At 41.1% G+C, this 24,040-nt stretch overlaps 1 protein-coding gene across 2 annotated transcripts in view; it reads right to left on the reverse strand.

Moving 5' to 3' along the window:
- Positions 1 to 21,608, reverse strand: part of CDR2 (cerebellar degeneration related protein 2) — a 35,901-nt gene extending 14,293 nt beyond the window's left edge. The window contains exons 1-2 of one of the 2 annotated variants that reach the window (XM_003418814.4): positions 21,411 to 21,608; positions 11,241 to 11,353 (exon numbers count right to left, since the gene is read on the reverse strand). In XM_003418814.4, coding sequence (XP_003418862.1) covers positions 11,241 to 11,353; positions 21,411 to 21,489 — 192 coding nt within the window. In that variant the 5' untranslated portion in view covers positions 21,490 to 21,608. Of the gene's footprint in view, positions 1 to 9,395; positions 9,472 to 11,240; positions 11,354 to 21,410 lie in introns of those variants that run through there. The other variant, XM_010598443.3, reaches the window with a different exon arrangement.
- Between the last annotated feature and the right edge of the window lie 2,432 nt (positions 21,609 to 24,040).

Consider the following 24,040-nt stretch of genomic DNA (forward strand, 5'->3'; position numbering starts at 1 on the left):
TCTCTGTTGTGTTCCCTGTCAGGGCAGTCATCGGTTGTAGCTGGGCACCATCTAGTTCTTCTGGTCTCAGGATGATGTAGTCTCTGGTTCATGTGGCCGTTTCTGTCTCTTCGGCTCGTAATTACCTTGTGTCCTTGGTGTTCTTCATTCTCCTTTGATCCAGGTGGGTTGAGACCAATTGATGCATCTTAGATGGCCGCTTGTTAGCATTTAAGACCCCAGAAGCCACTCTTCAAAGTGGGATGCAGAATGTTTTGTTAATAGATTTTATTATGCCAATTGACTTAGATGTCCCCTGAAACCATGGTCCCCAGACCCCTGCCCCTGCTACACTGGCCTTCGAAGCATTCAGTTTTTTCAGGGAACTTCTTTGCTTTTGGTTTAGTCCAATTGTGCTGACCTCTCCTGTACTGTGTGCTGTCTTTCCCTTTACCTAAAGTAGTTCTTATCTACTATCTAATTAGTGAAAACCCCTCTCCCACCTTCCCTCCCTCCCCCCCTCGTAACCACAAAAGAATGTGTTCTTCTCAGTTTAAACTATTTCTCAAGTTTTTGTAATAGTGGTCTTATACAATATTTGTCCTTTTGCAACTGACTCATTTCACTCAGCATAATGCCTTCCAGGTTCCTCCATGTTATGAAATGTTTCACAGATTCCTCACTGTTCTTTATTGATGCGTAGTATTGCATTGTGTGAATGTACCATAATTTATCCATTCATCCATTGATGGGCACCTTGGTTGCTTCCATGTTTTTGCTATTGTAAACAGTGCTGCAATAAACATGGGTGTGCATATATCTGTTCGTGTAAAGGCTCTTATTTCTCTAGGATATATTCCAAGGAGTGGGATTGCTGGATCGTATGGTAGTTCTATTTCTAGCTTTTTAAGGAAGCGTCAAATCGATTTCCAAAGTGGTTGTACCATTTGACATTTCCACCAGCAGTGCAGAAGTGTTCCAATCTCTCCACAGCCTCTCCAACATTTATTATTTTGTGTTTTTTGGATTAATGCCAGCCTTGTTGGAGTGAGATGAAATCTCATTGTAGTTTTGATCTGCATTTCTCTAATGGCTAATGATCGTGAACATTTCCTCATGTATCTGTTAGCTACCTGAATGTCTTCTTTAGTGAAGTGTCTATTCATATCTTTTGCCCATTTTTTAATTGGGTTATTTGTCTTTTTGCAGTTGAGATTTTGTAGTATTATGTAGATTTTAGAGATCAGGCACTGATCAGAAATGTCATAGCTAAAAACTTTTTCCCAGTCTGTAGGTAGTCTTTTTACTTTTTTGGTGACATCTTTGGATGAGCATAGGTGTTTGATTTTTAGGAGCTCCCAGTTATCTAGTTTTTCTTCTACGTTCTTTATAATGTTTTCTATACTGTTTATGCCATGTATTAGGGCTCCTAGTATTGTCCCTATTTTTTCTTCCATGATCTTTATCATTTTACATTTAGGTCTTTGATCCATTTTGAGTTAGTTTTTGTGCATGGAGTGAGGTATGGGTCTTGTTTCATTTTTTTGCAGATGGATATCCAGTTATGCCAGCACCATTTGTTAAAAAAACTGTCTTTTCCCCATTTAACTGTTTTGGGGCCTTTGTCAAATATCAGCTGCTCATATGTGGATGGATTTATGTCTGGATTCTCAATTCTGTTCCATTGGTCCATGTACCTGTTGTTGTACCAGTACCAGGCTGTTTTGACTACTGTGGCGGTATAATAGGTTCTAAAATCAGGTAAAGTAAGGCCTCCTACTTTGTTCCTCTTTTTCAGTAATGCCTTATTTATCCGGGGCCTCTTTCCCTTCCATATGAAATTGGTGATTTGTTTCTCCACCTCATTGAAGAATGTCGTTGAGATTTGGATCGGAATTGCATTAAATGTATAGATCGCTTTTGGTAGAACAGACATCTTTATAATGTTAAGTCTTCCTATCCATGAGCAAGGTATGTTCTTCCACTTATGTAAGTCTCTTTTGGTTTCTTGCAGAAGTGTACTGTAGTTTTCCTTGTATAAGTCTTTTACATCTCTGGTAAGATTTATTCCTAAGTATTTTATCTTCTTGGGGGCTACTGTAAATGGCATTGATTTGGTGATTTCCTCTTCGATGTTCTTTTTGTTGGTGTAGAGGAAATCAAACTGATTTTTATATGTTTATCTTGTATCCTGATACTCTGCTGAACTCTTCTATTAGTTTCAGTAGTTTTCTTGAGGGTTCCTTAGGGCTTTCTGTGTATAAGATCATGTCATCTGCAAATAGAGATACTTTTACTTCTTCCTTGCCAATCTGGATGCCCTTTATTTCTTTATCTAGCCTAATTGCTCTGGCTAGGACTTCCAGCACAATGTTGAATAAGAGTGGTGATAAAGGGCATCCTTGTCTGGTTCCCGATCTCAATGGGAATGTTTTCAGGCTCTCTCCATTTAGGGTGATGTTGGCTGTTGTCTTTATATAAATGCTCTTTATTATGTTCAGAAATTTTCCTTCTATTCCTATTTTGCTGAGAGTTTTTATCATGAATGAGTGTTGAACTTTGTCAAATGCCTTTTCTGCATTAATTGATAAAATGATGTGATTCTTGTCTTTTGTTTCATTTATGTGGTGGATTACATTAATTGTTTTTCTAATGTTGAACCATCCCTGCATATCTGGTATGAATCCCACTTGGTCATGGTGAATTATTTTTTTGATATGTTACCAACACCCTTTCTTGATGGAAACCCTGATGAAGACTGGAAGAGAAGGGAAACTCTTCAATATGATTCAGGGCATATATGAAAAGCCAACAGCCAACATTATACTTAATGGAGAAAGACTGAGAGCTTTCCGCTTGAAATTGAGAACAAGACAAGGGTGCCCACTCTCACCACTTCTAGTCAATATTGTATTAGAAATCCTAGCCAGAGCAATAAGACAAGACAAAGAAATATGAGGTAACCAGATCGGACAAGAAGTAAAATTATGTCTGTTCATGGATGATGTGACCATATTATATAGAAAATCCTAAAAAGTCCGCAAAAAAACTTCTAGAGCTAATAGAGGAATTTAGCAAAGTTGCAGGGTACAAGATCAACAAACAAAAATCAACTGGGTTTCTATATACCAGCAATGAGAAATTTAAAAGGGAAATTAGGGAAACAATTCCATTCACGATAGCATCTGAGAGAATAAAATACCTATGAATAAACCTAACTAAGGATGTGAAGAACTTATACGATGAAAATTTAAACACTGCTGAAATTAAAAAACCCATTGCCGACAAGTCAATTCTGACTCACAGCGACCCTAAAGGACAGAGTAGAACTGCACCATATGGTTTCCAAGAAAAGAAATCAAAGAAGACTTAAATAAATGGAAAGATGTTCCATGTTCTTGGGTTGGAACGCTTAATATTGTTATGATGTCAATACTACTCAAAGCCATCTATAGAATCAACATAATCCCAATCAAAATTCCAACAGCCTTCTTTACAGAAATGGAAAACCAATCTTCAACTTTATGGGGAATGGAAGAAGCTGAAAGAGAAGAGCAAAGTAGGTAGACTCGCACTTAATAAGACATTATTATAACATTTATATTATTGTAAAACATTATTATACAGCTACAGTAACCAAATACAGATCAATGGAATAGAATTGAGAGTCCAGAAATAAACCAACACATTTTTGGTCAACTGATTTTTTTTTTAATTAATTTTTATTGTGCTTTAAGTGAAAGTTTACAAATCAAGTCAGTCTCTCATACAAAAATTTATTGTCCTCCCCCTAATGAGACAGCACACTCCTTCCTTCCACTTTCTCTCCTCATGTCCATTCGGGCAGCTTCTGGCTCCCTCTGCCCTCTCACCTCCCCTCCAGACAGGAGATGCCAACATAGTCTCATGTGTCTACTTGATCCAAGAAGCTCACTCTTCACCAGTATCATTTTCCATCCCATATTCCAGTCCAATCCCTGGTCTGAAGAGGTGGCTTTGGGAATGCTCCTATCTTGGGGTAACAGAAGGTCTGGGGACCACGGCCTCCGGGGTCCTTCTAGTCTCAGACCATTAAGTCTGGTCTTTTTATGAGAATTTGGGGTCTGCATCCCACTGCTCTCCTGCTCCCTCAGGGGTTCTCTGTTATGTTCCCTGTCAGGGCAGTCATTGCTTGTGGCCGGGCACCACCTAGTTCTTCTGATCTCAGGCTGATGTCTCTGGTTTATGTGGTCCTTTCTGTTTCTTAGGCTCAAAATTACCTTGTGTCTTTGGTGTTCTTCATTCTTCCCTGCTGGTCAACTGATTTTTGACAAGGGCGCCAAGTCCATCCCATGGAGAAAGAAGAGTCTCTTCAATAAATGCTGTTGGGAAAACTGATTTTCATGTGCAAAAAAGATGAAACAGGACGCATGCCTCACACCATACAGAAAAATTTTAAATGGATTAAGGATTTAAATATATCAAGTAAAACCATAAAATTCTTAGAAGAAAATGCAGGGGCAATGCTGTCAGGCTCAGCTCTTAACGATGGATTATCTAATATAATAACAAAAGCACAAACAGCAAAAGACAAAATAAATAAATGGAACCTCATAAAAATTAAAAGGTTGCTCATCAAAAGCATTACCAAAAAAGTGAAAAGACAATGTTCAGTAAGAATCTAATAACCAAAATACATATAAAACCATGACAACTTAACAGCAAAATGACAATCCAAACATAAAGATGACTTCAGAGATAGTTTCAGTTTAAGGTTTAAAGACTACCTCACGGCAATAGTTTGGTGGTGGTGGTGGGCTCATCCAGCCTCAGTGGCTCCAGAAAGTCTGGAATTCATGAGAATCTGAAATTCTTTTCCACATTTTTTCTCTTTTGATCAATAATCTTCTATAAAATCTTTGATCTAAGTGGAACCACTATTTTCAATAGCTTATTTAATCTTTTCTTTTTACATTAAAAGTAATGCTTAAGAAAATGCTGACCAATTTCATTTTAAACCCACTAACAGTCTTTGAAAGAATACATACACTTCTACTTATGAAAATATCTTTTTTACAGCTTGCTTGTTGTCTACACCTACTCCTCACTTATCCACTATCTCATCCAACTTTTTGCATTTATAACAATATTAAAAAATCTACTAGTCAGCCATTTTGTGAATTTACGTGGCAGAGGCATGGCTGCAATAGCTGGAGAGCCAGTGGACACACAGGCAGCACCAAGCCAGCAGGTGTGTGTTCTGGGATCCCAGGTCCTGTGCGGCCTGAGGTCCTGAAGCTCTAAATTGCTGTGAGGTGGGAAGGGAGGAAAGAAAGAGGCATTGAAGAGAGTGTTTGGAAGAAATGTGTCAAGTTTAACAATATCCTAAAGTGAGCTGAAGTGGGCCTGAAGCTTCCACCTCAGTGGGACCAGGTGTACAGCCAGGCTCCCAGCACCCTCACAGGAAGCCCTGAGCCTCAGTGACTCGCCAGGCCTAAAGGGATGAGCAGGCTCCAGGACAGCAAATGCACAGCTTGCAGGGGTGGGAGTGGAAACCTGGAGTTGGCTCCGAGACGGAAGCTCTGACCCAGCACAGGAGGAAGGTGAAGTGGTTAAGCTGTGGGCCCCCAGTCACACAGCCCAGCTTTATCCAGCTTTGTCTCCTCCAAGCCTCCTTTTCCACAGAAGAATAATCCGTAACTGGACTTGTCACGGTGATATATCTTAGCTGTTATTATTTCTATGATCAAATTTTCTAAAAAAAAAAAAAAATCACAAATGATCTGAAAACAGGAAAAAAAAATCCTTCATTTTGCATAATGCTGATTTTTGCATAACAACCTGGTCTTTGGAACCTAACCATGTTGATAACTGAGGAGTGGATGTTATTTCCATGAGTCAGAGTTTTAGGGAGTTTTTTGCCAGTATTTTCACAATTTTTGCACTGCCTGTTCTTCATTTACTCTGAATAATTTGTTCCAGGACCATTTTTCTGGACTGTCTCATTTTAAGTATCTCTGGGTGGTGGTGGGATAACAGCCGACTTTTTGGTTACAATATATTTTTCCAAATTAAAAAAAATGATCATGTATTACTTTTTCTAATCAGTAAGATCCCTAAGAAACCTTTTAAAGTTAGTTTAAAACTTTTTTAAAAATATATTTTTATTGTGTTTTCAGTGAAAGTCTACATAGCAGATTAGGTCCTTCACTCAATACTTTTTACACAAATTGTTCAGTGACTGTGGCTACATGCTTTACAATCCGTGAACATTCTCATTGTTTCCGTTCTGGTTGTGCCATCGCCAGTAATCTAGTTTCCCTGACCCCTTACCTTCTCATTTTTTTTTTTTAAGTAATTGTTGACTGGTCTCACATAAATGATTTTTTTAAGGGAGCAAAGTACGCACAGATGATATTCTTTATTTTGCCAATCTGGTATTGAGCTACAAGGTGACCTCAGGGGACAGTTTCTGTTCAAGGTTTAAAGAATATCTCAGGGCAATGAGTCCTCCAATTTCAACCGGTCCGGTAATTCCGAATTTTTTAAGAAGTTGAGGTTCTGTTCCACATTTTTCTCCCATTCTATCAGGATCCATTTACTGTGGCCCTGATCAGAATGGTCAGTAGTGGTAGCTGGGCATCATCTAGTTCTTCTGGTCTCCGGGTAGATGAGGCTGTCGTTCATGTAGATAGTCCCGTAGACTAGTTTCTTCTGAGTCTTGAGTTTCCTTCTATCTCTTTTGCTCTGGACAAGTTGAGATCCATAGTTGTATCTTAGATGGCCACTTGCACGCTTTCAAGACCCCAGACACTACTTACCCAACTGGGATGTAGAACATAAACTTTATGAACTGCATTATGCCAACTGACCAAGATGTCCCATGAGATTATGGTCCTAAACCTTCAAATCCAGAAAACCAATCCCACCAAGTGTTTGGTAATGTCTAAGAAGTATCCATAACTGTGCCCCCTACGTGCTTTATTATATATATGAATATACATGCATACACATACATACATGCATATGCATATACCTATATACACATCCATATATACTTACACAGACATACCTATACACATATCTGCATACGTAAATACATATATACCCACACATATGTTTTTTGGTTGTTGTTGCAAAATTATATATGCCATAACAATTACCAAAAGGTCTTTACTTCTTGTGTAGGTTTTAGTGACATCTCTTGCCTTGGTCAGGCTGTGCACGCTTCAGCCATATTTGGTGTTGTGTTTCTCATTTTTTTTTTTTCTCATTACCAAAAATAACAAGTGTTTACTATCTAGTGAATGATTTCCCCTCTCCCCTCCACTTCCATCCCCGATAACCTCCAATGAATGTTGGTTTCTCTACATGCATCTATTCTTGTCTTTTTATAAAAGTGAGAAAATATTTGTCCTTTTGTGATTGACTTACTTCATTTAGCATAATGTCCCCCAGATTCATCCACATTATGTTTTGAGTACTCATTATTTTTTATGGCTGTGTAGTATTCCATTGTATGTATGTACGACATTTGGTTTATCTATTCATCTGCTGATGGGCACTTGTTTCCATCTTTTTGCTATTATGAATAGTGCTGCAATGAACATAGGTGTACATATGTCTGTTTGTGTCTCTACTACTAGATCTCTAGGGTTTATACCTTGAAGCGGGATTGCTAGATCATTAGGTAGATCTATGTCTAGTTTTTTGAGGAAGTGCCTATACTGTTTTCCATAGAGGAGGTACCATTTTACAATCCTACCAACTGTAGATAAGGCTTCCAATCTCCTCATGTCCTCTCCAGCATTTATTGTTTTTTTTTTTTTTTAACAGTGCCATTTTAGCAGGGGTGAGATGATATCTCATTATAGTTTTGATTTGCGTCTCTCTAAGGGATAATGATCACGAGTATCTTTTCACCTGTTTGGTGGCTGCTTGGATGTCCTCTTTGGTCAAGTGTTTGTTCATGTCCTTTGCTCATTTTGTAATTGTGCTGTTTGTGTTCTTGTTGTTAAGTTGTTGAAGTTTTCTATATATTTTAGAGATTATACTCTTATAGGATATGTTGTTCCTGGATATTTTTTCCCAGTCTGTAGGTTGTCAGTTTAACATTTTTTATATTAAAAAGTTAATTTAAAAGTGATTCCATTTATGTAAAGTACAAAAACAGGCTAAAGTAATCTATGGTGTTAGAATCCTTGTTAGTGGAGGGTGGTGACTGGAAGGGCTGATAATGCTGTCATTTCTTATCTGAGTGTTGGTTACACGGGTATGTTTTCTTCATAAAAATTCACTAAACTGTACACTTAAGATTTTTGCTTTTTTCTGTATGCATATTGCATTTCAATAAAAATTTTACTTTTAAAAGAGAAAAAAACGGATATAAGATTTGAATTAAAGAACAGGTCCTTATAAAGTTTGGGATGGGGGGGCTCCTGAAGGTTATAATGATAAACACATACAGTGCAAGGATTGTCTTCTGGTAGGATATGAGGCTCTTTGGCTGCCTCATTACTTTTATAAGAATATCAGGCATTCTTTGTTTTAGGCTACTGAAGAGAGACGTCAGAAGTCTATGTTGTGAGTGAGCAGGCAGTGGGGCCAGTTGGCAGAAGTCTCCTAGCTGTAAGTAGGCTTAGCCCACCCATCACCTTTCTCTCATCTCTCCATTTCATCCTATTCTTATTTACTCTCCTGAAGTGATTTAAAAAAAGATCAAAAGCAAAAAACAAATAAACAAAAAACTCTTTCAGTTCTTTATGAAAGTGGTTCTAAAAAGAAAGAAGAAAGTCAATTGTAAAGGCAGGAAAGAAATCTAAGACAGTGATTGTTCTTAGCTAAAAAAGTTTTTAATAAGGAGTAAAATGTTGAATTTGCAACGTTTGGATCTATGAATCAGTGGACTATACGCTCTTTTACAGAAACAAGAGATTCATGAAAATGTTTCCAGAAGTACTCCAGGCTAAATTTATTTGAATAGCTTCAAACAGGTATTTAATTTTACATTTATTTAGTCCTTAAGGTCTGAACTGGATACTTAATTTCTATTATGCTTTGCAACATCTTATGGATGACATTAGGTGATGGAGCGATATTTGGAGAATCTCAGAAATCTCTAGCTTCTTCCAGAATGTCAACGATCCATCTTAACTGTCTAATCGTCCTCCATACTACAGATGAAGAAACAAAAAATAGAAAGACAAGCAACTTAAATCATAAAGAAATTGTGTTTGTAATCTCCTAAACTAACCAACAGGCATCATTCTTCCCAAATATACAAATATTTAGACTTTTTTCATCTATACTTGCAAGATATGCTAAAAAAAAATTTGCTTTTGATAATGTTCAGTTATACTGACTTATAGATGTTTTCATAGGAAATACCAATACAATGTATTAAGACTATGTTTCTTTCCAAATATAAATAAATGTACCTCATAGTATATGACAGTCTTCGCATTCATATCCTAGGACTGCTCTGTGAAATCTCAGTGAGCTGAAAGACAAAGTCTGAAACAAGCAGGAGAGAGTTCCTTGACTACATCTTTTACATTTATAGTTAAAACTGCCTGGCTTTTCTGCATTTTTAGGTTTTCGGCCAACTCTAAAATTCATTAAATTCAATTTAGGGTACAGCATGTTCTATACCTTTAGACGCAGAATATGCTGAAACGGTATACCTTCATAAAATTATCAAAGTATATTTTGGTCACATCGTTGGCTGAACTCATAGCTTCTAATGAGGGAAAGGGTCGATTGTCTACACATTAATTATGGCTACTACATAAAATTAACGGGCATTGAGGTCATATATTTGCCTTGGTTTTCATGACAGGCTTATTTATGTTCAAAAATTGAAATGGGATTGCTTTGAAGGCACGAACTTCTACTTCTTTGAACTGCTAGCACCTGGTTCAGTACATAGTCAGAGCTCAGTAAGTACTGATCACGAGAAACAGCTCCATGGCTTTACCTTTTTCATAGGCATGAGTCCTGGCTTTATTGTACCAGTTTGAGCTGTAGGAATTGTAATTTAAGTGTGAATTTTTTTTTTTTTTCCGGGGGGCAGGGAACCTTTAGTGTGGAGAGAGGTGTTCTGATGGGACAATTGTCTTATTCATCCACAATTATCATCTTTACAGTCAACTGGCCTTCACATAACTGGGCTATTGGAATGGAATCGTGAGACAGCACCTTCCATTCTAAAGCCTTAATCTAACATTTTTCATTCTAGTTTGTTAAACTGGGCCGAAAGTATTATTTTAATGAAAAAACATCCATCAAAACACAAGTATATCAAGACCACGGCAGGAAGAAAGACGCATTGACTTTAGGAATAATCCTTTGAATGGCAGGAAGAATTTAAATACCTTATGAAATCAAGAACTATGATTTTTTTTTTTAATTTTTGTCTAAATCCAAATATAGATAAAGCTGGTCTTTGGTAGGGAGAGGGAGGGAGATGCAATCAGGGAGGGGTATACAGGAAGCTTCAAAAGTGTGGGTAGTTTTTGTTTCTTTAGCTAGGTGGTGGGTACAAGGGTGTTCATGGTATTATTCTTTCATACATTTTTATCTCTTAAATATTACATAATACTTCTAAAAAGAAAAGACTGAAAAACAGTATAATACTCACAGCTTCATTTGCTTTACATACTTGCGAGTACTGGAACATTACTTTTAGTACACTTGACCAAGGGTGAAGAGAGAAACCTCTTAGATATTAAAAAAAAAAAGAAAAAAACCCACTACCATCAAGTCTATTCCGGCTCATAAGGACACTACAGGACAGAGTAGAACTGCCCCATATGGTTTCCAACTAAGGAGCACTCCTGGTGGATTCGAACTGCTGACCTCTTGGTTAGCAGCCGCAGCTCTTAACCACTGCGCCATGAGAGCTCCATCTTAGATGTTAAGAGAGCCTACAGAAAGTAGAAGCCAATATCCCTATCCTTCCTGGTGGGTCTTATTTTCCAAAAAAGTCTGGATTAGCAATTAAATATTGCTTTTAACTGCAACCCAACCAAACTCAACCACTGCCATCGAGTCAATTCCAACTCATAGTGACCCTATATGATACAGTAGAATTGCTCCATTGGGCTTCCAAGGAGCGGCTGGTGGATTTGAACTGCTGACCTTTTGGTTAGCAGTCGAATGCTTACCCACTGCACCACCAGGGTTCCTTTTAATTGCAAGTGCTTGTTTTAGCAGCATATGATTGGTACAGCAAAGGCAACGTGCCACACCTCAAAGTGTAACTCCTCGGCTGAGTAAATTACCTCAATTTCTTGTAACTGCTCCTGATTGGTTGTGTACATCTGCTGAAGAGAATCCTCCAACTCTGTGTTCCGATCCAGTAATGTCTTCCCAAGCTCAGCAGCAAGCTGGAGATCTAGCACAACAACTGAATATTAGAATAGTACAAACAATCTCTTTTCAACACATTATATAATCCATGCCTTCAAATAAGACCAAACCAAGATCCAACAAGTAAGGTTTAAATTAGATTACAATGGGAGGTGGGATGGCACGGAAGGAAACCTGAGTCCTACTTAAAATTCAGTTGAACTGGAGGCTTCTACCAGGTAAACAATTCTCTCATGTACCCTTATTTGTAAGATGTGAGGAACAGTAATCTATTTTATGGAGATGTATTCATTAGTTCAGGAACTATCATTCAGCATTGTGACTTCTAAGATCATAAACCAGCTGCTGTGAGACTGACTCCAACTCATGATGACCCCATATGTGTTAAGAGGAGAAATGTTCTCCATAGGGTTTTTAGTGGCTGATTTTTTGGAAGTAGATCACCTGGTCTTTCCTCCAAGGCACCGCCGGGTAGACTCGAACCACCAACCTTTCAGTTAGCAGCCAACCACCTGTGTGCACCACCCAGGTACTCCTCTAAGATCACAATTATGTCCTAATAAAATGGACTTACTCACATCCTGACAGTACATTTTTTTAGATGTCTAAATAAGCCAAATGAATTGAGACAGTAAGTAGCCCCTTCCTATCCCAAAATAATTCCTCCTTTTTTGGATGGACCCTTGAGCCAAAGCCCAAGTGACCTTTTAATAGACTCAAAAGCAACTGATTTTACTGGTAAAGTTCCCGTGAATCCAGCTGCTGCGAATGCAAATTGCCAAAGCAAAGTTTGTTATTACAGGTTCTGCCTCGTAAGGAAACTAAAAACTGTTAAGTTGAGAAAAGGAAAAATACATTAATAATAAGAACACTGCCATGTCCCTCTCATGCCTTCTACTTCTGTTCAAGTCCTTCTCTAAGATGAGCAAACCAGATAAGCAAAGTAGCAATACAGTCTTTGAGGTAATTACATGTCAGTAGTTCACACTTCCCTTTAACACAAAACCATATTTCTATTTTAAACCTCATCTTTTTTCTATTCTGAGGCATATATGTACAAAAGACAGGATTTGCTTATATTATACACAATCCCAGAAATGAGAATTAACAATACAAAAAAGTACACTAGTTCTAACACTGTTGTTGGTTGCTGTCCACTCAGCTCTGTCTCATGGCAACCCCATGAACAACAGAATGAAACCTTGTCCAGTCCTGTGGCATCTTCATGGTTGTTGGTATTCTCCAATCCATTGTTGCAACCCCTGTGTATTCTAAGTGTCTTCTTTTTTTCCAACCTACAGGGCACTCATCTTCCAGCACTGCATCATACAATATTCTGTTATGATACACATGGTTTCACTGGCTAGTTTTCAGAAGCAGATCACCAGGCCTTTCTTCCTAGGCTCTCTTAGTCTGTAAGTTCCACTGAAATATGTTCACCATGGGGGACCCTGCTGGTATGTGAAATACTGGTGGCAGAGCTTCCAGCATCACAGCAATATGCAAGCCACCACTGTATGACAAACTGACGGATGGAATTCTAACATAGGTAACTGAAATAGTAATCTGCAGAGGGAATTTCATGGAGAGGTGCTCTGATATAGTGGGAGACGCACTGAGTAAGAAGGTCTGAGGTCCAGTTCTGATAGCCATTTACCAGGATAACACTTTCAAAATGGTGATTTTAAAGGTCCCTACCTTTAGGATTCTTGTCTAGAGAGATGACTATCAGTGTGATTGTGAAAATCATATGAAGTCATACAAAAATTATATGAGATAATACACAAGGAAGTACTTTACAAACTAAGCTGCAATACAAAGGCAAGTATTATTAATATTTACTGATTCACAAATAAATGATTTGGTCCTAGGACTGTGACAAGCTCTAGCTATACAGTGATGAATAAAATGGATGAGGTCCCTCCTCTCCTGACACTTCTCGATTAATGGAGAAGCCAGACAGCAAATAAGTAAATAAACTTACAAATTGTGATAAGCACTATTCATTCCTACATACGTGCATATATTTGACAATACCAGACACAGTTCTAGGCACTGGGGATGTAATGAACAACAGGGATAAAAAAACTCCCTGCCCTTATGGAGCTTACATTCTAGTAGAAGAAATAGCATGATAAATAAAATATGTAATATCTCAGTAATAAGTGCTAAAGAGAAGAAATAAAGCAAGGAAGGGGAACGGGGAGAGTGTGGATATGGGAAGTTGAAATTTAAGAATATGTGACAAGGGTAAAAAAACCTAATTAGTGACCCAAAGTAGATGGGTCTAGAGAACAGCATTCCAGGCAGAGGCAAGACAAGTGCAAGTGCGGAGGAAGCATGACAGGAAGTAAGGAGGCCAGTGTGGCTGGGGCAAGGGGGAGGGGAAAGAAAGCAGCAGACAAGTCAGAGAAGCTACCAGGGAGTCAAGATTTTAGCTTTTAATCCCAGTGAGATGGAATCCAGTATACGCTTCTGACACGATCCCTCTGACTGCTGTGTAAACGGATGGAAACGGGCACGGGTAGAATGGAAGCAGGGTGATTGCAATAATCTGGGTGAGAGATGATGGTGGCTTGGACCAAGGAAGAAGAGATGGAGATGGAGAAAAGGAGTAGGGTTCTGTTTTAAAACGCAGAGCTAAAACGATTTGTTGGCTAATTGGATGTGGGAAAATGAGGGAGAAAAGCAAAACAAACACAAAACTGAAAACAAAAACAAAACTGGATTTGATGATAATGAACAGGGAGCCCACATTAGAAAGGGAGGTCAAGGAAGGTCCGGCTGAGGAGACTTTCAGCTAACGCCGTGCAAAGAGCTAGGCAAAGGCTCTGTGACAGGAAGGAACTTGGCGTGTTCTATGACCTGACAAGAAGCCAGTGGAACAGAAGCATGAGGGGGAGAACAGCATGAGATGAAGTTAGAGAAGTCAGCAGGCATCAGATCACACAGGATTTTCCAGGTCATGGTAAAGAAAGCTTGAATTTTATTCTAGGTATGGTGGAAAGCCACCTCAGTTAATGTCATAAGAATATTTATTATGAAAACAGGGAACAAATTTATTTACTACATATGATTTTAAAACTTAATTTTTAGAGGTTGACAAACAAGGTTTAATGTCTATCTGTTCTTGCTAATATTAAAACTTAGAATAAGAGTAACAGAAAAGCACCAACATCTGTTACCTGGTAATGCCCATTCAAGTGTGTAATTAGTATTCTGCCTGCTTAGTTTTTCCTCATTAGGAAAAATACAAAACAAAGAAACAAACAACCCAAAAACCCAATCACACACCACTCCAGCTCAATTTAAAACATTTACACCCATTTAGATTAAAACTCCATACTGTTGATAACGTTAAGTGTTAAAATACATTCTGTCCTGATTTAAACACTAACAACGTCTGTTACTGTCATACATTAAGATTTCGGACAAATCTGAAATAACATCTTGCATTCTCATGACACACCGAAACGAAAACCCAGTGCCGTCGAGTCGATTCTGACTCATAGCGACCCTATAGGACAGAGTAGAACTGCCCCATAGTCTCCAAGGAGCGCCTGGCGGATTTGAACTGCCAACCCTTTGGTTAGCAGCTGTGGTACTTAACCACTACGCCACCAGGGTTTCCCCTCATGACATAGAACCTTTATAATTAGCTCAAAGCATTTAAGAGATCACAATCTTTTTGTCAATGAGCCCTGGTGGCACAGTGGTTACTTGGCTGCTAACCAAAAGGTGGGTGGTTAGAACCCACCAGTTGCTCCACAAGAGAAAGATGTGGCAATCTGCTTCCATAAAGATTACAGCCTTGGAAACCCTACAGAGCAGTTCTACTCTGTTCTGTAGGGTCACTATGAGTCAGAACTGACTTGACAGATGCGGGTTTAATCTTTATATCTTCACAAGGTCTTTAGCCCAGTTTTCCCGATGAGACAATCTGAAGCCCAAAGATGTTAAATGACCTGAGCAAGTCTACATGGTGAGTCCCACTAAGACAGAAACTACCCAATCATCAGGGTCTAACTCTCAGGGTCATCACGATTTTCTATGTAATTATCCATATCTACATAGTTTTACGTCTATCAAAAGGGGTGTCCACACTTCTTTGTTTAAGGTCAAGAGTACAAAGTTCCCTAGCTGAAGTACTTAATCTGTTCCACTTGGTTTTGTGAATGGTGATGAGAAACTAGAGCTGAGGTCTCTGGATTTTTATCGCCAGCTCTGGCATTGAAAGTACACACAACCCCAGGCAAGTTAATATCTTGTTTTCACAAGTGAAAAAGGAAATACGTGTGGCTGAAGATGTTTCAGAAATAATTGTTTTGTACTCACAAGGTGTGTACACAGAGAAGCCACAGAGAAGCCACCACACTGTATTAAAGGCATAAACATTACCTAGACATTACTTAAATCTCTCCTCTGGCTTGTAACAGGGTAATTTCTCACTGGGAAGGACTAGAAACTCAGCGGAGATATTCTTAAGCAGCATTCAAAACCTGATCCGAAACCTCTTCCAGAATTAAGACTAACCTGAGACCGTCAACCACTTCTATCCAGCTATGAAACTACCCGTCCTGCTTAACATGCAGCCAGAAGCATCTTTCCTGCTCCTGCAGAGAGAAATGCCAAGTATAGCACTCTTCCAGCAAATACCAAACAGAGAAGAATTTGAGACTTGTTGTTATCTCAGTCCTTATTTCCAGTTAAACAAAGCCCCAACCTGGTTCAGTAACTTGAAGCCTCAGAGTCTCTTAAATATTTTATAAGATGTTTAGGATAGAATTTTAGCAAGATAAGTTTCAACTACAAGAAAGTGCCTGTGAAGTCACACTGTATAATGGGATATTACTTCATGTGTTAGTTTAAAGACCGGAGTCTTTTTTAGGGCTTTAAAAAAAGTTCTTTTCCTGTTGTGTAGCATCTGGCTTCCACAGCCAAAAGGAGCCAAAAGCTGGCAGTAAGCCCAAGGAGGTTTTCTAAAAAATTAGTACAGGGAATGGGAGAATATTAAATGTCCTTTATTTATATTTTTCATTAAGGCAACAAAGAAGAGGAAACAGTATAGTTTTGAAGCCTCGCACACCTGTTCATCTCTATTTTACGGTAACGATTTTCATTAAGAGGTTGTCTTTTCTAAATCCTATTGAACTGGCCTAAGCAGTCACTGAGAACACCACAGATGTACTGTAGGTTTGGGAACGGCAATATATCAATACTTTCATACGTTTAACTTTCAACAAGGTCCCTTTTCACTAATTAGTCTTTGCAACTGATAATACTCTATTTTAACAGTGTAAAGCTATTAGCTTTAAACAGATGTTCAACTCAGCCCTATGCCTTCTGCAAAAAATTAGCACGAGTGGCAGAAGTGATTTTTTAAAAGGAACTTCCTTTCAGAATTTTGGAAACCTTTAAAGCCCACTACTATTATATTTTTCTCATTTTACTTCAATCTCTTCAAAACATAGGACAAAGCATTTTCACGTTTGCTGTAGTCTGTAGTATTAATTCGATAACATTATGGCTGAAAGCTTTTCCCATTACAAAGTCTAATGCGTCATTTGGTGACACTCCTGTGTAACTCCTGTTGCCAACGTTACTATAATTGGAAAAGAAAAAAACCTGAATATAAACATCAAGAAAAATGAGGCTACCCATTTTAATGACCCACCAAACAATGATTCAGCAAAGAAGTTGTACACAAGGAAGACGTACTCATCTTAAAAAGAAACAGAAATCTTAGGATTCCTTTAAGCTAAGATTTCATGTGCTGATCCATGCAGTGGAAATTCGAATCCTTATTCTAAGCTTCCAAAGCTCAACGAACGACAATTATAATAGCATCTGGTCTAAAAGAAAATCCAGTCTCTGAAATCTTTCCACCTTGTTCTCAAGGGCACATTTCAAAGCAAGCATCGTCATTACCTGCACAGAAAGCTCCTGCCATCCCAGAAAGGATTTTACTCACAGAGATTATTGTCAGTGTTCTTACCACGCCAATTTCGCCCTCTGACAAAAGACAGTCTCTTCATCAGAGTGTTTTAGAGAAGCAAAGCCTTTCCTCCTTCTGCCTGCACACAGCTTTACATGTTTCTCACAAGGTACGAATAGTAGACCAGAGTCTACTGAGGTTGGAATTTTTTAGCAATTTTAATTTAAAAAAGAATGCCCCGGCAAACTTTGATACAAAGATCTCACCAGCTTAAATAGTGGATTAAGTTGTTAAAGGAAAAAAAATTATTTCCTAGTTTTGACTTTGAGAACAAGATCTTAAAAAGTTGTTTTAAGCAGCTGCCTCCAAAATCCAAGCAAGCTGTTCTCAGAAAAGTTGATAATGAGGATGTTAGAAAACGAACAGATATCTGCGCATGACAAAATCCCACTAAAACCAAGCCAAACCTGTTGCCGTTGAGTTGATTCCGACTCACAGACACCCTAAAGGACAGATCAGAACTGCCCCTTACGGTTTCCAAGGCTGTCATCTTTATGGAAGCAGGCTGCTGCATCTTTCTCCCGGGAGCAGCTGGTGTGTCCAAACCACCCACCTTTCGGTTGGTAGCTGAGCGCTTTAACCACTGCGTCACCAGGGCTCCTAAAACCCCAGTGCCCAAGCCCTTTGCCGTCGAGTCAATTCTGACTCATTGCAACCCTACAGGACAGGGTGGAACTGCCCCATAGAATTTCCAAGGAGTGCCTGGTGGATTTGAACCGCGAACCTTTTGGTTAGCAGCCATGGCTCTTAACCACTATGACACCAGGGTTCCAAAAAACCCCAGCAGATCTGCTTAATCAATCTGCTTGATAGGACTGACCTGCTTACAAACTTCACTCAGCAGCAAATATCCATTCAGGGCCTACTATCAGAGCCCTGGTGGCACAGAGGTTAAAAGCTATGGCTGCTAACTAAGAGGCTGGTGGTTTGAATTCACCAACCGCTCCTGGAAACTCTCTGGGGCAGTTCTACTGTGTCCTATAGGGTCACTATGAGTCGGACTCAATGGCAATGGGTTTTTTTGGGTTTATGTGCCAAGCACTGTAGTGGGCACATACCATAGGCAGCATCTCCAGACTTCTCCAGTGACTCCATGAGAGTAGGAACCCTGTCTATCCTATCTTGTCCACAGCTGTGGCCCCAGTGCCTAGATAAGTGCCTGGCACAAAGTAGATAATAATTTTTTGTGAACCAAACAAATTTTCAAATCCTTTATAAGTTCTTTAACATACAATTTAGCAAAATTGGGACAAAGATATCCTTTTATTCACACTGTAGCCTTCATTCTTTTACAGGCCATGTTCACAAGCTATGATTGTTGGAATGTCACATCTTCTACTCCCCACAAGCTTCACAGGGTTATGTCAAAGTACACTATGACACTGAGTGTAAAAGCCCTTAGAAAACCACAGAACAGATTCCAAATGCAAACTGGTATTAAGGAAGTTTGCTCTGGGTCCTTTAGGGTTTCCTTGAACTTGAAGATGTGATGACTTCATTTTGATCAAAGAGATTTTAAAGAGAATTCCACATATAGCCCCAATATGTTTCATTTGCTTCTTGGTAGATTGAAATATGAAATATCACGACTGGTTATTCCAAACAATCTCCCATGGGGCGGGAGGGAGTACAGTGGGGACTAAGCAGCTGGGAGAAGAGAACCATGAAAACAGTAATCCTACGTGAGTGCTTTAGTTCAGTTCACCAAATACTGATCGAGCTTCTACTACGTGCCAAGTATTGTGCTAGGTGCTAGGGATTTAAAAAAGGAGCAGACCAGGTCCTTGCCCTCTCTGCCTAACAGATTTGTGTTTCCTAAATACAAGATAGAAAAATATTTACCTCTGACTATAGAAAAAAAAAAACCAAACCCGTTGCAATCAAGTCAATTCCAACTTATAGTGACCCTAAAGGAAAAAGTAGAACTGCCCCATGGGGTTTCCAAGGAACGCCTCGTAGATTCAAACTGCCAACCTTTTGCTCAGCAGCTGTAGCTCTTAACCACAACGCCACCAACTGTTAATTTATGATAGGGGAATGTTGCAACTGCACAGTGGCTGCCTCAATAATCCTGGAGAAAGTATCAAACTAGGCCATCAATCCTTATGGGGAAATGTGAAAACAGGTTTATTAAAATGTAAGGCAAATTTGTCTTGTGGATATAGAGAACATGATGGCAACTACTGCATTGCTAAATACCTTGGACTATACTGTATAAAATGAGCCCTGGTAGTGCAGTGGTTAAGCAGTTGGCTGCTAACCGAAAGGTTCAAACCCACCAGCCGCTCTATGGGGGAGAAAGATGTGACAGTCTGCTTCCCTAAAGGTGACAGCCTTGGAAGCCCTATGGGGCAGTTCCACTCTGTCCTGTAGGGTCGCTATGAGTTGGAGTTGACTCAATGGCAACAGGTTTGATTATACTGTGTAAGAGTAATGTTGAACTACTCTGGTTTAAGTGATTGTTCACAGCATATTGATTTTAGAAATCACATTCCCAAAGAAGACATGCTTGTTTTATTTTCTTCTTTTAAGTATGAGTCCTTCAAATCTACATTTCTTTTTTTCCCCTCAAGTTCAATGGTTACCATGAAAAGGCATCATGATCATTTAATATTAACTAAATAATTTTCACTGTAGTTTAGAGCTGAAAAAATGGGTTTATACTGAATTGTAGAAACAGAAGATGTCTGGAAAAAAACTCCTGAGGATTATTCAGTATTAAAAAAAAAAGACTTGTTGCCATCGAGTTGATTCCGACTCATAGCAACCCTACAGGGCAGGGTAGAACTGCCCCACTGGGTTTCCAAGGCTGTTAATCTTTACAGAAGCTGACTGCCACCTCTTTCTCCTGCAGAGCCGCTGGTGGATTCCCACCTTTGACCTTCTGGTTAGCAGCCTAAGGTGCTTAACCACTGCACCACTCAGTATAGGCGTTAAAAATGTTTTCTCTGGAATGTGAAATGAAATTCTAGCTCCCCAAATAACAGTGTCTACTTCTACCTCTACCTCCATAGTGTTTTGGTGAGGATTAAGTGAGCATGTATGTTAAGGGTTTGCCAGTGCCCGACACATGTAAGTATTCTCCCAATTGACAGCTCCTTGGTAATTATGCCAAAAAGGGCCACTGGCTCCAAATTGAGGGCTGCTCTAAGGTTGCTCTCCCGAGGCAGCATCAGCAAGAAATCCAGCGCAGGCCAAACAGGAATGTGTTTTTAACTGAAAGCTGAACGGCAAATTGAAAAAGTAGGTGAAGTTAAAAAAAAAAAAAGGTGCCTGCCATTTCACATTTCAGTCACTTCATTTGGTATCTGGTGAGCTATAAATAAACATTTTAAAAAAAAATTAACACCCAACAGAAAAAAAAAGTAAACTGGGTGGTAAGACAGAGGGATAGGGTTTGGGCAATGACTACGACTTCTGAGCGCATGGGTTCAAAAACACTCCTGCACTACTGTAGGCAAGGCACTTAACTGTTTTGGCCTCTGTTTTCCTCATCTAGAAAATGGGAGTAACAAAAGTTCCTGCCTCGTAGAGTTACAGTGTGAACTAAACGAGAGCATGTCTGCAGAAGGCTTGCCACCGTTCCTGCCACAGGGTGGTCCCACCACTAACTGCAGCAGCTGACACTCAGCACTGGTCACTAGACGCGTGACTATTACCCCTAGACAGGGGCCGCAGGAAGTAAGGAGCCTGGAAAAGGTGGGTGGCACTTTTTTCTGTGCCGCTTTCTGTCTCCGAGGACTGCGGGGAGGATTAAACGAATTAATCCATGGAGACCGCTTTAAACTGCGCATGAGGCATACAGCGCACTCAGCGGCACTATTAGTGATTATTCCTATTATCACTGCGCAAAAAGCCCGGCCGTGGGTCCCTCGTACAGGCGTCCTCCCGCGCGCTGCGCGGGAACCCCCGGACTCCACGCAAGGCGAGCGCGAACCCTGCCGGCACCTAGGCAACTCTGTCACAGCTTCGCAGCCGGGAGAAGCCGCGAGCCTCCCAGCCCTCGGCGCCGCGGGGCGAGCGCCCCCCGCCAGACCACCGCCCGCCCGCCCGCGCACCCGCGCACCCGCGGCGACCTCGCCCTCACCTTGCTGCAGGTCCCGATGGTCGTACCACGGCTCATCCTCCTTCAGCTCGAACTCCTCCACCAGGTTCTCCGCCAGCATCTCGGCCGCGTCTTCCGGGGGCAGCGGTACCCGCCGCCGTCCCGCCTCAGCCGCTGCCCCGGGCCCTCCGCCCTCAGCCAGAGCCGCCCTCCGGCGGGCGGGACCCGCCGCCGCCCCGGCCCCGCCGCGCCGCCGGAACAGAGCCACCCGCCGGCCTGCAGCGTACGCCTCGGATGGGCTTCTCGGCTGGCCTGCACCGCCCCGTGGCCCCAACGGCCGGCGCCCCGGCGCGAGCGGGGGCCCCGGCCGGCGCCCCAGCCGGCTCGCAGCGCCGCAGCCGAGCCCAACGTGGCACTTTGGCAGAACCCTCCCCGACCGGGGCTGCGATTCAAACCCCAGGCGGCGCCTCGGCCAATCGCAAGCTGGCAGCCGGTCGAGCGGCGGCGAGTTAGTCCAATCGGGTCTCACCAATTGCCCGCGGCTCGCCCGGTCTCAAGGGCAAACAGCCAATGGCGCCTTCGGAAGAAACAAAGAAGGCGGGAAAAAGAGAAGGGGTGCGGCCGAGATGCCCCGCCCGCCACTCTGCGTAGTGGAGCTTCTGGGAGTAGTTGGGTCCCTGGAGGGGTTGGGGCGGCTGCTCCTGTGTGTGCGTCCGGCCGGCCAGTCAGCCAGTGGACGCGGCGGCCGAAGGGTGCTGGCAGGCTGCTTGGGCATGAGGGCGAGGAGTTTGGGCACTGAGCAGTGGGCGGTGGTCTGGCGCTGTCTTCATGCAGGCGGGAGGCGCGAAGGGGGCCGGGAGCCCCAGGTCCCTGCCTGGCCTGCCCGTTCTTGTCTTTTGTCTCCCAGGTTTGCCCTCGCTGGTGCGGGGAAATTAAGAGTCAATCGGGAATTTGAGGCCGAGGAAGATACCCTCGGAGTGTTAGCTGTTTTTTCCCTTAACGTCTGTGTACTCATCCCCACACCGCTGGGAATTTTACTGGCTCCCTGTAAAGCAGTACGTCCCAGCACCACTTGAGAATCTACTGGGCAAAGAGGTGCCGTTGGAGCTATCTCCTTAGGAAAAAAAAAAAAAAAATTACAGTTTGCATATGAATATAAAAGGTTAGTAGACCACTAGTTAAGCATCTGAGGTCATGACATTGCACCAGGAGGGGAGAGAATGGAGCCCTAGCACTAGTATGCTGGCAGGGCGTGGACGCTGTTCACACAGACACGCTGTAACAAGCAAGTGCTGCACAGGGGTTTTCGGCTGTTAGCATCATCATGTAGAGAAAGAACAGAAGCCCATACATATATAGGGTGACAGACCAGAAAGTCAGTGTTCATCAACCTTAATGTAAAAGTAAAAGGCACAGTTGAAAGAAGGAGGGAAAGACAGCGTCTGACAGAATGGAAGTCAACGTACTATCTAATGTTTATGGAACAAAAATTGAGGTTTAAGTGTTTTATTCAAAGATTATCTCTAGAAGAACTTAAACCCAAAAAACCAAGCCCATTGCCGTACGGTTGATTCTGACTCATGGCAATCCCACGTGTTACAGAGAGAAGGGCTTCACAGGATTTTCTTGAGCGCGCTGGTGCTTTGCTAACAGCTTGGCTGCTAACCAAAAGGTTGGTAGTTCGAATCCACCAGTCGCTCCTTGGAAACCCTATGGGGCAGTGATACCCTGTACTACAGGGTCACTGTGCACACTTTACTGTGGTTAAAAAATAAGGGAAATTACGCGGAAGGAGTTAAAGATTCTCAAACTATGTTGTTGTCCTATACAAATGAATAAAGACTTCAGTAATTTCAATGAGGACAAAAACCCACCCTAAATATTCTTGTGGGTATTAAAATTTACTGTGTCTCTCCACCTTCCTATCTTTGCTCACATCAGTGTAATCTCACGCTGATGCTATGACTGTCTAAGAGCTTAACGCCAGTGCTAGCTAGTGCATAGGATGTAAGCTATTACCCTCAGGAGAAATCTTGCCAAGGATAAGAAAACCTCCCCATTGTGGGGTTGTTTATCCTTCTGTCCTTAAGGAAGTCTACTTTATATGTGGAAAGTACAACGGACCTATAGTCAGAAGACCTGGAGTTCTATCCCCAGATGTTCCAGTAGAGAAGTCTTCAGCTTCTTTAGGCTTGCTGGAGGGATTACCTCTCTGCCTTGCTCACAGTTATGAGAATCAGAAACAAATTATGAAAAAGTATTTAATGTCCTTTTTAAATGTAAGATGGTGTCATTGTTACTGATACTGTTAAAATACAGGTACCCTTGGGGACAGTTGTTATTGTTGTTAGGTGCTATTGAGTCTGTTTCGACTCATGCCAACTCATGTACAACAGAAGGAAATGCTTCCGGGTACTGTGCCATGCCCACAATTATTGCTAGGTTTGAACCAATTGTTGCAGCCACTGTGTGAATCCACTGTTGAGGGTCTTCCTCTTTTTCGATGATTTTCTACTTTATCAAGCATGATGTCCTTCTTTGGGGACTGTTCCCTCCTAATAACATGTCCAAAGTATGTGAGACAAAGTCTTGCCATTCTCCCTTCTAAGGAGCATTCTGGCTATACTTCTTTCAAGACAGATTTGTTTGTTTTTCTGGCAGTCCATGGTATA

This window comes from Loxodonta africana, chromosome 12, assembly GCF_030014295.1.
Source record: "Loxodonta africana isolate mLoxAfr1 chromosome 12, mLoxAfr1.hap2, whole genome shotgun sequence".
NCBI classification, from domain to species: domain Eukaryota; kingdom Metazoa; phylum Chordata; class Mammalia; order Proboscidea; family Elephantidae; genus Loxodonta; species Loxodonta africana.